The sequence below is a fragment of the Acomys minous genome (genome assembly GCF_964271855.1).
Source record: "Acomys minous genome assembly, chromosome: 16".
Taxonomy (NCBI): domain Eukaryota; kingdom Metazoa; phylum Chordata; class Mammalia; order Rodentia; family Muridae; genus Acomys; species Acomys minous.
The window spans coordinates 92,208,445-92,225,612 of record NC_140498.1 but is presented as its reverse complement, the minus strand read 5'-3'; the positions used below and the strand labels follow the sequence as shown (position 1 = coordinate 92,225,612).

General features: G+C 49.7%; 1 protein-coding gene across 1 annotated transcript in view; it reads right to left on the bottom strand.

Moving 5' to 3' along the window:
- Positions 1 to 8,792: 8,792 nt before the first annotated feature.
- Positions 8,793 to 17,168, bottom strand: part of SRRM4 (serine/arginine repetitive matrix 4) — a 156,611-nt gene continuing 148,235 nt past the window's right edge. The window contains exons 11-13 of the mRNA XM_084762187.1: positions 16,481 to 16,591; positions 15,721 to 15,855; positions 8,793 to 13,904 (exon numbers count right to left, since the gene is read on the bottom strand). Of these exons, the coding sequence (XP_084618313.1) occupies positions 13,625 to 13,904; positions 15,721 to 15,855; positions 16,481 to 16,591 (526 nt within the window). The 3' untranslated portion in view covers positions 8,793 to 13,624. The remainder of the gene's footprint in view (positions 13,905 to 15,720; positions 15,856 to 16,480; positions 16,592 to 17,168) is intronic.

The window sequence follows — 17,168 nt, the reverse complement described above, 5'->3', positions numbered from 1 at the left end:
GGTACCCCATCTTGTTTTAAGCCCCTCTTCCACAATGCTTAATAATTACCCTCTGGTCCGATTTGCCTATGCTCCTGTGATAGAGCACTGACCTGTGAAGGAAAAAGTTTATTTGATTGACAGGTCACGGTCCAGCACCAAGCAGCGACATCGAGGTAGGAGCTGATGCAGAGGCCATGGAGGAATTCTGCTCACTGGCTTGCTCTCCATGGCTGGCTCAGCCCCCTTTCTTATACAATCCAGGACCATCCACCTGCCTAGGTCCTCTCACATAAACTATTAATCAAAATACACCCCACAGACTTGCTCACAGTTGCCAGCCATATTGAGGCAATACCTCAATTGAGTTTCTCTCTTGCCAAGTGACTCTAACTTACGTCAAGTTGACAAAAAGTCATCCCACCTGGGCAGGACAGGAGATAGGTGGGGCTAGGAGGAGAGAGGAATTGTGGGAAGAAGAAAGGACTGCCAAGAGGAGAGAGAAGGAGACCTGAAGTGAGGAGAGGGAGGCCACCATGGGTTAGCTGGAGGAGGAGCACATGGCCACCGGCGTGGATGGAGAATCCGGCTCAGATGAAGAACATTAGCAAGTATTTGGAATTATGGATGGGAGGTAGCTTGATAGAAGTTATTAGAAGCAGATGGCATGGGATTGAGACAGGGATCCCATACCTGCCCCACTATGGGAGGTAGTTTAGAGGATTGATATCTGCCCTGCCCCAGGTTAACTAAGGCTATTTTAAAATGTAATAAGTGTCTGTGTCTTAATTGATTGCTAGCCGGGCCTACGGATAATACAGATAATACTTGTAATTTTTAAAGCAATATGCTGCATGTGTGTGCGTGTGTGCATGTGTTGGGTTTCACCGCTGATGAACAGTAAATGGCCGTATAGGAACTTAAATAAACATGTTCAGATTTTGTCTGTTCTGCGGCCCTAGGTGACTGGCTGAGCTTCTCTGAGAATCTATCTAGTCTCCTGTAAGATGGAGATAATAACATCGCCAGCTTTTTAGTTGTTGTTGTTGTTGATTCACTAAAACAGTAATTATCACTATGGCTTAGAGAGTGCCATGTATTATAGCATCGGTTGCCAGATCATGATGCTGTCGGCAAATGGAGGACTCTTTAAAAGGTGGAGCCTAGTAGGAGGGTAGGCCATTGGCGGCATGGCCATTCAGGAACTTGACTTGATCTTTGTCCGGAGTAGCCTAAAGAACCACAGTGTTTGGGAAGTGAGGAGAACCCAGACTTAGGGACATCACAGGCACACTAGAGTATGTATTATGGGTGCACCACTCCCAGGAGTCCAGCAGAGGGCGTTTGTAGTGGTTCAGGTAACGCTGATAGAATTGCTGGAAAGATCCCATCAAACACCTGATGTGGCTTTCCAGTCTAACGCTCTCCCAACTGAACTTTTTCAGCTAGGTTTGACTTGGATTTTAGCCCTGGCCACTGGGAGGGTGGCATGCCACTCAATAAACACTTAAGGAGGAATAAATAGAAGGAGGAGGGGGTGTGGCCTGCTAGTTTTTCTCATCCACTCCTTCCCCTTAGCTGGAGGAGGGAGGAACCCTGGCTTTCATGAGTCTTAAGGAACAACCAAACAGGTCATTAAAATGTTTGCAAGTACGGGAAAGCTCTGTGAAGACAACAAGCAAGGTCTTGGTTAGCGTCCTCATTTGATTCTCAGCTGCTGAGTTTCCCACGCTCTTAGTTCTCCCCCACAGAGGCCTCCTGTCTCTCAAACAGAAGAGTCAAGAACATTCTCACCTGAGACCTTTGCTCCTTCTGTTCCCGATGCCTGGAACAGTGTCCGTCCCCCCCCACCCCCCAGTCTCCCAACGCACTGGGACCTTTACTTACATTTCTTCTACTCAGGGGAACCTTCCCTAACCATTGGCTGCCACGTTCCCTCACATCTGCTGGTCTAGTTTGCAGCTGCTAACTGAGGATTAATTTTCACCTCTGATTCTGTCTTCACATGCCCCATGTCCCTCTCCATCAGCAGGAAGTGGTAGGAGGGAGGAGGGATAGTTCATGTCTGCGTCACTAGCACCGGGCACATAGTGTTTATAATGTGTTGTGGTTGTCATTAGGCTTGTTTGTCAAGCATTTCCAGTTCCTCCTCCTGTGGTAGCTGGCTTCTCATTGCTGTGGCCCATTACCTAGCAGAAAGAAGCAATGCAGGGAACAGAGCTTGGTTTTGGTTAACAGTTCAGGGGTTCAGTCATGGCTGTTGGAGTAACTGTGGCTGGGGCATCAGAAAGCATGCCGCAGCTGCTTGCTACAAGACATACAGCAGCAGGCTCAGAGAGCTCAGCAGGAAGTGGGGCTACCCATAACACTCACTTGGGAACCTACTTCTGCCAGCTAAGCCCCTAAAGGGTCAATAGCCTTCCCAAGCATCTCCAGGAGCTGGGGGACTGTGTCCTCCAAGGCGTGAGCCTGTGGGAACACTTTGTATTCAAATGCCTCACAGCTCATTGAAATGTCAATGCCTTTTAAGGCATTGAATAGTCCAGGGGAGCTGTTTGCTGTGATTATCAATCACAGTCAGCACTCTCACAATGGTCGAGACACAAACTTTTGTTCTTTGGGGCTCATCCATTACAGCAGTTTAACCTAGCTGAGTCCGATGGACCGCCTCCTCAATTGTGTTCCTTTGCCTGTGTTGGTTTGGCTCCATTCAAAAGACCACTCTCAACATGAATGCCCCTCACATTGGGAGAGGAGCTCGGTCTTCTCCTTTGACAAGAGTTTCGTCTGGCAAAGTGGTGCCCATTGCTCTCCCGTTTGGGACAGTTGCGACGCAGGCTGTGTGGGGGTCCCTCATTCAGGAAGTGGCTCCGAGTCCTTTAGGAGAGCTGGGAGCTCTGTAACTGTAGGGCTTCTCTCCCAGAAGCCTCTGACAGTAGAGCAGGATCAGGATTGACCAGCTGGTGACCATGACACTGGGCAACTGCTTTGGAAATTTCTTTTTTTGGGACTGGGAGTGACAGCTCTTGGGAGTGTGCAGCCTGAAAAACTTCTCAGGGTTTGTGTTTGGGGTGGGGCTGGGAGAGCCTGGGATAATCCGTGGAGATGGAGAAGAGTGCCAACAAGACAGTTCTTTTTTGGGGTGGCAACCCTAGTCTCACGTGTGTGTGTGTGTGTGTGTGTGTGTGTGTGTGCGCGCGCGCGCGTGTGTGTGTGTGTGTGTGTGTGTGTGTGTATACAACAGGCATACAAAGGACTACTCTACTCATGAAAACTGGCAAAAAGCTGACTTCTTGTCATTGTCCAGTGCTGGTCTGATGCCTGCAAAGTCCTGTGAGACTGAGATTAGCAGCTGTCCCTCAGGTGCCTGTTCCATTCCCGCGTCATGAAACAGGGAGGCACTTGACTTCCAGCTGTCACATCACATTCCAGCTTGATAAAAGATAAACGGGGAAATAATGAAGGAAGAACCAATGATGGATCTCTCTTACAGGAACCCTGTGTAAAGATTCTACCCATCTCTGACTGGCTAAAATTAGTCACCTGCCACACTTTTCGGTGTGTGCACCAGTTGCATCCAATTGCAGGGGTCTGTGTGAGTGTGTAAGTGTGGATATGTACACACACACACACACACACACACACACACACACACACCCCTTCATGTCTTTGGGTGTCATTCTGCAGCCTCTGTCCACCTTAGTTTTTGAGACAGTATCTCTTATGGGGATCTGTGCCTTACCAGCTAAGGAAGGTTGACTGGCCAGAAAGCTACAGGACGTCCTCCTGTCTCTATCTCCCCAGTTATTGAGGTTATAAGCACACGCCACCATGCCTGGCCTTTTATGTGCATGCTCTCAGGCTTACGTGGCAAGCACTTATTGAGTGAGCTCTCTCCCCAAGCCCTCTTTTAACCTCTTTATTATTAAGCAACGTGACTCTATTTGATGTGGTTGGTGTTGCTCATTTCAGGTTTAGATGTGAGAGAGAGTCCATTGCCCAAGAGGCCCAGTGTTTGTTGCAGTTTGAGAGAGCATCGGACAGGTTTCTATGGCCAAGCAAAGGAAAGCAAGGTGAAAAGAAAAACTGTGTGTGAGTCAACCGAGTGCAGGTTGGCCCCGGGTGTGGTAAAGTACAACTGTCATTCCACCTTGATGGACAGGTGGGGACAGCCCACAGTATCTCCATAATAGCACTCAATGACCCAGGTGGAAAGCTCTGGTGGAATGCCATGGGGGCTGGGGCGTGGCAGAGAGTGCCAGGCTCTGTAGAGACTCTGGATTCTTCCGAGTATGGAGGGCAACAGGTAGGAGTGTTTGCCCTTCCCACCTGGGTGCTAGGGAATCTTTCAGAAACGTCTTGTGATCTTACCTAGGCATTTGATTCTCCTGCTACCCTTTCCTCAACATGGAGACTATGCCAAGCCAATCACTGCTGTGCCTTGGGCACGCCACCTCCTCAGACCCACACTCATATCCAGGTCTTATTGATGCCGAAGTCTTGGCTTCCAGCTGCTCTTCTAAGATCTGTGTCATTCTGTAGCCCCAGGGTAGGTGTCCCTGTGCCTTGAGCAATGCCAGGTGGATGGTAGGTGTTCACGTCTGCCCTCCCATCTGTGTTCCCTTCTCTCTTTCCCAGGGGAGATCATTGACATTGCTCTGGGGACATGTCACTACCTTCCTACGAGTGTGTGCACCCCCCCCACACACACACGTAGGGGGAGAGGAGCAGAGCTGGGAGCTCTGGGCGGATCCGATCACCTACCTGACAGCCAGCTGCATACCAGGCATGGTGTCCCTATAGGGACAGGGAGTGTATGAGGCAGAGAAGTCTCCTGGCCTCAGAGATGGGCACTAAACAGACAAGAGAAGTAATTACAGGCAGCGACAAGCACTAAGGAAAGAATGCACCAAGGGAGAAAGGGGTGGGGACAGGAGATAAGGGTAGGGAGCCGACTTCAGCAGGCACACTCACTACCTTGCCCCCACCCCATGCACACGATCACCCTGGTCCATCCCCAAGCTTCATGTCTTCGTGGCTAACTCCTCAGCCCTGTGAGGTCTCGCTTGACCCTCCCAGGTGCAGTTAACCTCTCCCTTCGCCCATCCTAACAGCTAGCTTCAGCTTACCACAAGTGTGACAGGGAGCACCGATTTGTGTCCCAGTTTCTGCAACTATGCAATCGACATTAACTTAGCATCTATCTCCTGAAGATGTTACGGAGATGAATATGTGGGTAACTTACGTTGACACAAGTGGAACTCCCAGATACTTGACTGGCCCTTGATTGGCACTTTGGAGATGCTGGGTGATCTTATTGTTGACTTTATGGCAACCGTGTTGTACTGACAGTGTTATGGGTACCATCTTCTTCAGTGTTTCTCCGCCCTGGCTTCATACTGGAATAGCCCAGGGAGACTCTTAGAAGCACAGGTGCTTGGTATTCTCAAACACACATTATTGTCTAGTTCAAGATGATTTTACTGGTCAGGGTTGAGACCGTATAGCCTAATCTTCCCACCCCTTTTTTAATAGGTTGAGTAGCTGGGTCCTAAAGTACGGCTTGACTTGCTTAAACGGTCACGCTGCAAGCGAGGGGCAGAGTCTGTCTGGATTCCATCTTAGGGGAAGTGTTGTTTTCCAACATTCCTCCCACGTCTTGAATTGTTTCATTGATTCTACCCAGCAGAGAGGCTGCACGTATCTCTGGATCACCAGAAACAGGAATGTTGAATGCACGTTGCCTCTGTACTACACTTGGGCAGCTGCCAATCTGGTGAGGAAAGAGACTCCCAGAAGTGGGGGTTCTTCCCTCTGCAGATAGGACAGCTGGGAATAGGAGGCTGCGCTGGCGAGGGAGGGGGGAGAGCAGCAGGGCTGTGGGGGTGGAGCATTGGCCCAGACCAATGGCTAGATAGTCAAACACGTGGATTCTGGTAACTGGGAGTCTGGGCAGGAGACAGAAAGGTGAAAGCCTCTCCTTGAGTCATGGAGAGGTGGTGACATTAGTCACAGGGGCAGCCTCCGAAAAGCCACACTTTCTGAGAAGTCATCTTATTGGAGCCATTTGCAGGGGGGTGGGGGTGGTGCAGTGGGGATGGCTCCACATGGACAGGGCTCACACACTCGGGGATTAAAAAAATGAAAGGTGCTAAAGAAATGCTCTTGGAACCCTCAGATCTGGATCCAGATAGCCATTAGTTATGTGAACTTGTCCCCCCCCCCCCTTCCCGAGCCTTAGCTGTATCTTCTGTCAAATGGAACACTCCAAAAGTGATGTACCAGTGTGGGCAGAGGGCATGTGACCATTACGTCATGGATGGGTCTTAGTCATTATAGAACCTCAGCAGAGGACACTGGGTACAGCTCCATAGCCAACTTATTTAGAAAGGATGAAATCATTGTGGGGGGTTGGGGAGGGGTGTCAGGTCGCCACAGATTTTACCCAGTCAGGTCGTCCCACCCTCATGATTTCCAAGGCAAGTTTTCATTGGGCAAGACCCAGGATGACTGATGGGAATAACTGGTTCTCTCTCTCTCTCTCTCTCTCTCTCTCTCTCTCTCTCTCTCTCTCTCTCTCTCTGTCTCTCTCTCTCTCTCTCTGTGTGTGTGTGTGTGTGTGTGTGTGTGTGTGTGTGATAGTGACTCACATGATATTTGAAAAAAATATGAACATTTTAAATATAAGATTTTTAACTTGAAAAGCAAGAACCCTTGAAACTGGAGGAAGTGACAAAGCTGAGCTGAGATGCTTGCCCGGAGGTTTGATTATTGTATTTTCCACATCTTCACAGCTAGCCCCGCCCACTCACCCCTATCCTGTGACTACCCTCAACAGGTCCTGGAGGGGAAGAGATGATGAATTTTGCCCTGAGAACATTCCCAGAAAACCCCTGTGTTCCATGTTAGCTCCACTGTACTGACCTCAGACTGCCACTATTACCCTTCAGAATAAGTACTAGAAGTGCTAATTTTGCTCATTAGCATTAATTGAACGCTCTCCCCCTTCTCCTGTATTTAAAGAATGGGTGGGTCTCATTTTGTTCCCAGATCAGCCCAGGGAGATGGCTGCTGCTAATCCACCCTACAGCTCGGCAAACCTAGTTACCCACAGGCTGTGACCCTTGTCCAGGGCTACACAGCTAGCAGGAGACGCGTCCCAGATATTTAGGATCTAGCGGTCCTGTCAGATCATGATGGGAAAGGCTAGACATTTTGTACAGACTCTGGAACTTTAGATAGCAGTTGGCAACCTAGGTTTCTGAGTCCATTTGTCTGAATTCTGACTTTGATTCTGGAGACGGTGGCTCTTGGATGAGTAGCTTTGCTTCCCCCCACCCTGGGCTTAAGTTTCTATCTTGTTAGGAAGGAACTCTAATGTTGGGCTTGCAGCAAAGGCCATGATAAGGTGCACAGTGGGGTGGTTTGGAAGAGGTTTCCCAAGGGAGCCTGTAGATGCTGCCATCTGGGTAGCATGAGCAGAAGGCTCAGCTGATACAGCATGTGTTTAAAAAAATGTTGGAGACTGAATTTGATCCCAGAGCCCATGGGTAGTGTCCCTCACATGTGACCTTAGCACTGCGGGAGGTGCAGTCAGGCTAATCCCTGAGGCTCACCTGAAGAATGACATCTGAAATTATCCTTTGTCCTCTGCATGTGTGTGAACGCGCGCGCGCACACACACACACACACACACACACACACACACACTCACAGACTTATACAAGAGTGTGGGGGGGTGGGGAGGGAACCCAAGTGCTTATAGGTCTGTTTGGGGAAACTGATCCATGTGGATGCATGTGTGGTGAGGTACACAGCAGGTGGGCTCTGAGAGTTCCCTGACACCCCAATCTTCCTTCTCTGAACATTCCACACACAGAAGACACTGGGCCACCTATGAGAACACCATACTGTGGACCTTTAATTAGAACAGAGATGTGAATCCTACCGGCTGGAAACCTGGACACCCTGGGAAGGTTACGAGGGGCTGTGCTTACTGTAACCCTGGGCAGAGGACAGACTCCCAGGATGCTGGAGGCCTCACCAGACCCCCTCCCCCTCAATGCTGACCTTCTGGGGAGATGGTCATGCTGCGGTGGGGCAGTTGAGGGTCTTTTGCCTTCGGATGGGAGTCCCAGCCACTAATGTAGAGAAATGGCTTTGAGATGCACCAAATCCCTTGAGTCAGTTGGGGCAGGATCAGCTAGGTTTTTGGCCATTGGCCATGTGAGGAAATAGCTTTGCCTTGGGAGAGAAGAGACACAGTGCAGAGTCCTCACAGCTTAGGTCCACTGAGGGGACAAAGGACCTGGAGTCAGGCTCTAGAAGTCGGGAGTGACAGTTCCTTTCCCCTGGGCCTCACCTTTATCGTCTGAAAAGTAGCAATAGGACCTCTGTCACCAGCTTATCAGAATAATTGTAGAAAATGTGTCCGACAGCAGACAATGGTTAGGTTTGGGACAGGGCACAGCCACCTTGTTTTCCCCCATCACGACTCCAGGGAGGCTGAACTTGGAGAGCTTAAGTTGGGCACAGAGGCCTTGGATTCAGGCTCTAAGATTTACATGACCTTGAGGTATCCCATCTCTCAGCTATTCCAACTCTGCCCTGCAGGTGAGACTAAGCCCACATCCCCTTTCTTCCTCCCTTGGTTGACTCCCTTTCAGCAAGGGACATGGCCATGATGTCCACTAGACAGGCTCCACCCCCCCATGCCCTCCCCAGAACGTGTTGGCTAAGTCTTATTGTACAGATGACAAGACTGAGGCCCAGGACCCACTACTTTTATCCCCAAAGGCAAGAAAACCACAAAGGAAATACCGTTGCTTTCTCTTTGGCTCATAATTTCACACGGCTAGAGAAAAAGGATTCTCTCTCTGTGTGTTTTTTAGTTGTGACTTTTTAATAGAAGTTGGTTCGTGTACAGGCATTTGAGTCCTTCAATTAATTTCCATCTAAATGAGGTTTTCCAGAGATAACCAGTGTTTTAGCTCCATTTGGACTTAATTTGTATGAACGGAAGCCTCTGTTTCTGACGGTTCCAATTCATCTGGCGAGTCCAACAGTCATTACCTGGGTGAGAATTCCCCACTACAGACAGCAGCACCCAGAGCTGAGAGATGGATGGGTTTCCAATAGCAACCCAGTGGGAGGGCTGGTCCCCTTCCCTTCCAAATACCACTCAATAAATAGAAAATAATAAATTATTAAATAAGCCATGTTCCGAGGACAGGCTCGCATCATGGTATTTACAGTGCAAAATGACAATCACAAAAATAAAAAATAAAAGAGAGAAAATAACAAAACCAAAAATCAACTCACAGAATGAAAACAGAGACCACCACCAACAAAACCCAACTATGCAAACAGGAAAAAAAAGTTTCAGACAGAGGGATGGTGACCATGTGTCGATGTCATTGGCTCATCAGTGCAGGACAGCGTCCTTTAGAGTGTTGTCTGATGATGTTGTGTCTGGCCAGAGTGTCTCTGGTGGGCTGGCCAGTGGAGGAGGGCATGTGCCATAGACTATCAAATCAAAATTTCTACTCAGTGGAGGGGATACCAAGGTGAGAAACACGCCTATGAGACTACTCAGAATAGACACCCGGAAGAGAGGAGGTGAAGGGAATCTCGCAGAGGGCTGAGGGCGCGTTCATTTGCTAGAGCCCTTGCTGAGTATGCACCAAGGACCTGGGTTTCACCCCCAGCAGCAGCAACAATAACAAAGTTGCAAGTTAGCCTCACAACAAAGTTGCAAGTTGGCCTCAAGACATAATAGCTCATCGCATTCTTCAATCTTTGGTAGCACCCCAAATTTGTACTTTGTTAAGCAAACCCTTTTGAGAAAGAGACTGGGGTCTGAGAAATGGACGGATGGGGCCTCTCTAGGACTGAAACCCAAAAGTCCTTTTTATTCTGCTCCTGAAAGCTGAGTCTCCCTTCTGGGAGGTCTCAAAGAGCCTGGCATGCGCTTCAAGTTGGAGGGACACGAGTGGCTGCTGCTGGCAATTTGGGGTTAGTTTGTGACCCATTAGGAATTCAGGTGCTGTTTATTTGTAGTCATGGGAACCTCCTTGTAGCATACTCCTCCCCTTAGTCTCACAGAAACTCAATGTGTTTGTTGACTCTCTCAGGCCTCAGCCAATGTCCAGTATTATTTGTCAACTACCCCACCCTACTACGTGGGAACACTGACCCAATGCAGGGTAATCATTAGCCCCATTTCACTTATGTAGAGCATGCCCACAGCAGAAAAGTCAAAGGACTTCGGCAACACATTGCTTAACCTCACTCTAAATTCTCTACCCAGTTTGGATGTTGGCGGTTGAACTAAATCCTCACCCTGAACAGCCTTTGCAACACAGAGCGCTAGCCACCTTAATGAGCATAGCTATGGGCCATTTTCAAGTGGTGTTATTCCCTAGGAGCTGAAAGTAATGAGAGTGAAGCAGGTGAATACACCGAGTTGAGTGGTTCTAATTAACCAAGGTTATCAGTGTCCCGGAAAGAATTCTGTGTTTGCTTGGAAAGAAAAACAGTGTAGAGGAGAAGGAGGAGAGAGAGAGAGAGAGAGAGAGAGAGAGAGAGAGAGAGAGAGAGAGAGGGAGAGAGAGAGAAGGAAGGAAGGAAGGAAGAGGAGGAGGAAGAGAGTGGTACATCCTAGTCTTAGAGCTATCTAAACAATCTTCTGAAAACTGGTCCCCAGGGAAGACTATCCCCTTGCTTGGATTATATTATGACAGCCATGTTGATGGGAAGAGCCGGGGGCATGGTTAATCTACAACCGGACCAGGCAAGGTGGCGCTTGCAAGGCCGTGGAGAATGGCTTCAGAAAGGGCAAGAGCTCTCTGTAGGCAGTGGCCAGAAAGTCACTGCCAGTTGAGTTAGGAAGGCAGGACTGATAAATGTCTCCAGGTCCTAGATTCCAGAGCGAGCTTAGAAATGACCTTTTTGGGGAAACATCTGGCTGTCCCTCCATATGTATTTTATTTTCTAATTCGGAAGTGACTTTGTCTCCGATGGAAAAGCTATAGATCACAGCAAAGGTTTGATTTGGGTTGCGGGTTTCTCCCAGGATGGTCCGTGCCCTCTTTACAAAACAGTGTTTGTCTATTGCAGACGGAAACATAAGTTTTTCAATCTCAAAAGCTGGGGTTGGGGTGGGGGGCACAACTAGATCCCTGGAGGAAAAGCAGGTGTAACGTCTGGTTTTACCCATAGGAAGGAGTAGATGCCTTCTGCTGATAGCAAGATGAGCACAGTGTCTTCCCTGGGCTAGCCCATTCCCATCTTTCTCCTCGATGTGAGAACATCATTGGTCAAACACCATCAAGCCGACACCTTGTCTCCAAAAGCTAGTATCAAACCATTCTTACATGGTCCCCCAATCACAAAGTAACGACTCTAGCATGCACGCCACTGAAGACTGGCCATTCAGCCAAGACGTGGCACTTGTGACTCTAAGAAGCCACTCAGGGCTCCTTCGTGGCTCTTTGAACTTTGTGTAGCTTTTCTCCAAGTGCTAATGTCAGGCTCCTGCCCTGGATTTACGATCATGAGGTCTGTGGCTGACTTCATCTTTTGGATACAGTGTGTCAGCAGGTGTACAAGGGTACAGGAGGCACGAGCTTGAAGCTCACTGGCATCCCAACCCTGGGACTCATACACTTCTGGGTCAGTTCCAGGATGTTTAGATCTTAAAGCATTCATGGAGAAAGACCCAGATGCCTCTGGCCTCTCCAACTGCAGCCATAGCAACATGAAAGAGAGAGAGAGAGAGAGAGAGAGAGAGAGAGAGAGAGAGAGAGATTAGAAGACCACCCCGCCAAACACACACATGATCACACATCATGATATGCTATCTCTCCAAATAAATAAATAATTAATTAAATACTGCTAATGGTGAGAAAGAGCTCATCTCATAAATAATAAATAAATAATAAATAAATAAATCGAATAAATAAAAAAGTTTGCTGGGAGCCCCAGGCAAAATAGTCCCCTAGAGTGGTTGGAATGACGATAGTTCGCGTCTTCCAGAGAAGTTCTCCTGCCTTCACGAGCCGTCCTGCTGAGGAGGTTTGGTCGCTCCTGAGAGCCTTTGTCTCCATGAAAGAGATGAGGCTCGGTTGGCATCCTGGACGGGGATGAGGGTTATTTACAGTTGCTGTACATGCCCTCCCAGGGCACCTACTCCTGTGCCAGACACCTGCCATCCAGCCTTTGGTGGTGCCAGCGTAGGCATCTATGGGCATGGTGGGTGGAGTTTCAAGGTGGGCCAGAAGCCATGGTGGGAAGGCCAGTGTGGCCACTGACATCCCTCCTCTCCTAATAGATGAAGGATGTCCCTGGTGCTCCCTGGACTGCCCAGATACCACGATAGATTGGGAGAGATTGGCATGGCATGAGATCACTGCTTTTAAGATGGGAATTCCTCCTCAAATGTTTATCTTGGAGCACGAGGGATAAATAAAGTCTGACCTCGCACCCATGGGGCTTCACTGTCCACAGCTGGGAAAGAACCTTCTTCTCCATGTGCCCTGGCCTGCTCAGCTGTTGTCACCACAAACTTGACACCCAGAAGGCTCTGGAAAGCCAGGCTGCTGGTGAGAGGGATGCCCAAGGGTTTAAGGACCGTCTCTTTCACCTGCATGCTCCCAGTATTTTCTGCAGAGAAAGCACCTCATGGCATTTGTGTGTCAGAGGGCAGCTTACTCTTGCTAGCCAGCCCTGGCCAGGAGGAAGGTAGAATAAGGGTATTTCCCTAAGCTGACAGCAAACTCAGCAGCTAGCAGGAGCTAGAGACAGGGAGCCCCTCAAGTCCCTCTGTCACAGGCTCAGTGGATTTGACTCCCTCCACCCACCAACAATGAGCTACATACAGTGTCCCGTCTTGGCAAAATTCCTGAGAGGCAAGGAAAATGGTCTTCATGTGGGACAGCAGGTGCCAGGCTGCCCTGGGTAGAATCCAGGGTGTGGCAGTCTGGGCAATGTGGAGGGGGGGCTGGCAGGCGCCAAGTGGAGGGCAAGGGCAGACTGGCTGGCGCTGGGGGCTGGCTGCTAGCCACAGCACTGGGAATGCTCTGCAGATGGTCCCGTGGAATCAAATTGGTGCCAGCTAACTGGGGATGAGGCAAATTTGGGATGTAGGCCTGTAGCCCAAGATATGCTGACTGTATCACTGTCTCCTTATCCCTGTGGGGTCACAGGGCCCTGTGTAAGGACCTCCACAAAGCTGGAACCGGCCAGGCTCCCTTCCTGACCATACTGACATACTAGGAGGGTGGATGACCCGACTCTTTGCTGTTCTACTTATAACCAGAGAGCCCACTTCTAACCTTCCATTAACATTAGCATGTCTTGGCCAAGCCCAAACTTTTGAGTCACGGATCATAGCTTTCCACAGGGGGCCCTCTCCATCCCCCCAGGTGAGCCCCAGGATGGTGCTGGTAGAGATGCTCTTAGCTTGGCAAAGGAATAGAAGTCCCTGTGTCCCGTCCCACCTTCCCAGGAAAGCATGGAAGACAGGAGCCAGGAGCCTTCCGTATCAGTCACCAGGGAGATGGTGTGAAGGTCAGGTAGTAAAGGAGACTGGCAGAGTACAGAGGGGTCCTCCCGGTGGACCAGTGGCTCGAGGGAGGGCCTTTACTTAGCGCCTTGTGCTGGCATAGCTTTCGGCAGAGCTGTAGCTCAGGCTCCGGCTCCGACTCCGACTGCGGCTCCTGGAACCCAGGCTGAGGCTACGGGAGCTAGAGCTGCGGCTGGTCCGGGTTTGGCTCCGGCTGCGGCTCCGACTGGAGCTCCGACTCCGAGAGTAACTGCGGCTGGCGGAGCGGCTGCTGCTGCTGCTGTACCAGGAGGAGGCGCTGCTGAGGCTGCTGGAGGAGGAGGGGCTGGGTCGGTAGTAAGGGATGGGGCGTTTGCGTGCACTGTAGAGACCAGAGAGAGGAAACATGAGGGCTCAGTTTGCAGGAGCCCCAGGGAAAATAGTGTCCTTTTATCCCTCATCTCAGTCTGTTGGGGGGCAGGGAAGGGGGAGAAAAAGCAAACCAAAAAAACTCCACCATCTTTTCTTATCTCATAGTTCCAAAATCAAAGGAAAAGTTTGGCTTAGTGCTGCTTTGTCCTGAAAAGGCAATAATGTCACTCAAAACCAAAACCAAAACCAAAACAACACAAAACAACCCCCCCAAAAAAAAACCAAAAAAAAAAAAAAAAAACCCCAAAACCAAAAAACAAAAAACAGATCAGGCCTGGGGCTCAGAGTTCTCAGCTGGCAATAGTATCTGCACAGACACTTTAATTGAAGTTTTGTTTTGTTATTTTTACTTTTACTAGAAACTTCTATTTCTAGTAGATTCTGTTTCTAGGAGGGAGAGGCTGGTTTTCAGTTTACTGTAGTATATATCATTGCACACCAAGCATACAGTAAATGCATAGTGTATGTGTGTGTGGCGGGGAGGGGCGTGCTATGAAAAGGCGCACGTTGATTTTAAGAAAATGAAATACATCCGTGGATCAATTAGCCAGCAGCACGAATAACCAACCACTGACAAAGATGTGCTTGGGTGCTGGGATGCTGGGACTATGTGAGCAGGCAAACTCCATCAACCTGGGCCCCCTGCTCTTGTTCTGCCTCCTGGCCCTTCTCCAAGGAGGACACAATAGGCTTCCAGGATCCCTGTTGGTCTCTGGGACGAGAAAGAGGGTCTGGGGAAATAACTGCAACATCCAGCCGTTGTCCCAGCTTTCAAAGCCTGAGAAATTCAATTTCTCTCACAGCCTCTCTCAAACCCTCTCTGCCAAGAGCTTTTTTTTTTTTCCCCCCCAGAGACCTTAGCTGTCACAGGTCACATCTTCCACCTTTTCTGACCAATCTAGTCAATAATGATAGAATACAGTGTGTCCCACGTTTAAGTTTACACAGCGGGGGGTCACATCTTTGTGTCCCCCCTCATTACCTCCACATGACACTCCTGGGAGTTATGCCATGTTTTGTGGGTGAGAAAACATGCCCGGAGGAGATGAAAAGAGCTAGGCTCCCCCAGGGAGCCCCATCTTAACTAAAAATCCAGTGATGTTTCATTTACTCACCAAGGCTCCATTTAAGTCCTTGGAGACCCCAGCGATATTATTTGCACTATCTGAACTTGGTTCAAGGCCTAATCATGAATAGTTTAATTTTTACCTGGCATCTGAGGTGAGGCTTCACCACCAGGCCAGTGCCTGTCCTGTCCTGGGGTGGCCGGGGTTCCCATTCCCTGGCCAGTCCCTTATTTCTTTTTTCCAACTCTCTCCTCTTAACTTACCAGCTCCAGCTAGGTCCCTAGCCTCCCAGACACCCCCTGGGCTACCCACTACTCCTCAAATTGGCCCCTGTCTCTTGTCTAGTCTCCATGACAACAACGTGCTGTTCAGCTCTCTAATCCACTGCAGGGCTGGCAGACTGGAAGCTTGATAAGATTCCATACTGGGGAGGTCTCTGAACCAAAAGCCATCATTTTAGGGGTTGGAAGGGGGCGTTCTGGAGCCCCCACAATCCTTAAGTCCCAGCCTCAAGAAGGCAATAGAAGATTTAGTCAGCCCCAAGGTCTGCATGGGGGTATGTGGCTGTGGGAGAAGGTCAGAGGCAGCAGGCAGCAGGCAGCAGGCAGCAGGCAGCAGGCAGCAGGAAGCAGGAAGCAGGCAGCAGGCAGCAGGAAGCAGGAAGCAGGAAGCAGGCAATCCCTGTTCTCAGGGTCTCACCTGGTTATCCTCCGGGCTTCCAGGTGGCTTGGGGAGTCTCTCCTGCGCTTCCTCATGGGTGAGTAGGACCTTCGCCTCCTGCGCACACGCTCTCTGGGCTGCGGCTCCTTCTCACCATACTTGGGGTCCCGTTCCCTGAAGGAGTGCAGTGGTGGGGTTGGGGGTTACTAGGTAACTTGGGCTAGACTGTTTTTTTTTTTTCTGAAAGTGTGTGCCATGTGAGAATCTTAGTTGTCCCTGCCCTGCACCCACCCCCCACCCCCAATGAGTCTGGGCTTTCCCAAGGGCCCCAAATAAGACAGAGAAAGAAAGATGACTTGCTTTTGGAAGAATCTACCTAGCTGAGCACCATGAGGTGAGCTGGAGATGAGCAAGAGTGGCGGCCTCTGTGTGGGTGAGTGCGCGCTTGCTTGTGTGTGTGCGCGTGTGTGTACACGTGCGTGTGTGTCCCTTGACAGAGGCACACAAGTTGGTGAGTGAGAAAGAACACATCAGAAATCCCTTGGGTGGGCAAGACTTGGGGCTGTGAATGCAAGGGCGAGCAAGCAAGACTGAGAATCTAGGTGTGAAAGGACAGTAGGACTGGACGAAAAGGAACGCAAGAAACCCTGTCCCTACTTACGCAAGGCTTGGGATAGGACAGGGTTTGGGAGGTTGATACGGCAAGGAGTGGCCAGCATATAGGGTTTGAGCAAAGGGGTTGTATCCCAAGCGGCCAGATCCATTCGAGGGTGGGGGTAGGGATGGGGGCGGTTAATACCTGCTGGGGCTGTAGCGGGAGTAGCTGGGACTACGACGAGACCTGGAGCTTCTGCTAGGTGGGCTCCTCTTGCCAGACTTGGAAGAATAGCTGGGAGAGCGAGAGTAGGACCTGGGAAGAAGGAAGAGATGCTCAGGAGCCTGCAGACCCTTGTTGGGGCTTGTGGACAGCGAAGGCGCTATGCACCTGGTCCCCAGCTGGTGCTACTTTTCTTTTCTCTTCTTTCTTTCTTTGCTTAGGACTCCTAAAGGAATCTGGCCTTTAACCAGAGAACGAAATCCTGTTCTTTCTGAGTAATTGATAGTAATATGGACGACTCTCTGTTATTTACTTAATTACTCTGTTACTTATTGTCCTGGCCACTTTTTATCTGTGCGGTTTTTGAGAAAGTGAGTCCACTGCTCTAGGTTTCTGTTTTCTCTTTTGCAAAATGAGGTTACAGTACCAACCCTACAGGGTTGGTTGCAAATCTAAATTAGACTAAATCACTTAGTGCGTGCATGCGTGTGTGTGTGTGTGTGTGTGTGTGTGTGTGTGTGTGTGTGTGTGGTGTGTGTGTGTGCACATGTGTGTATCTTCAATTAGCCACTACAATGGACGTGCTAATGATGACTACTATTCATTTTATTATGTGCCAGCCATTGAACTGAAAATGTATGTGTCTCAATCCTCAACATATCCTAGGGTT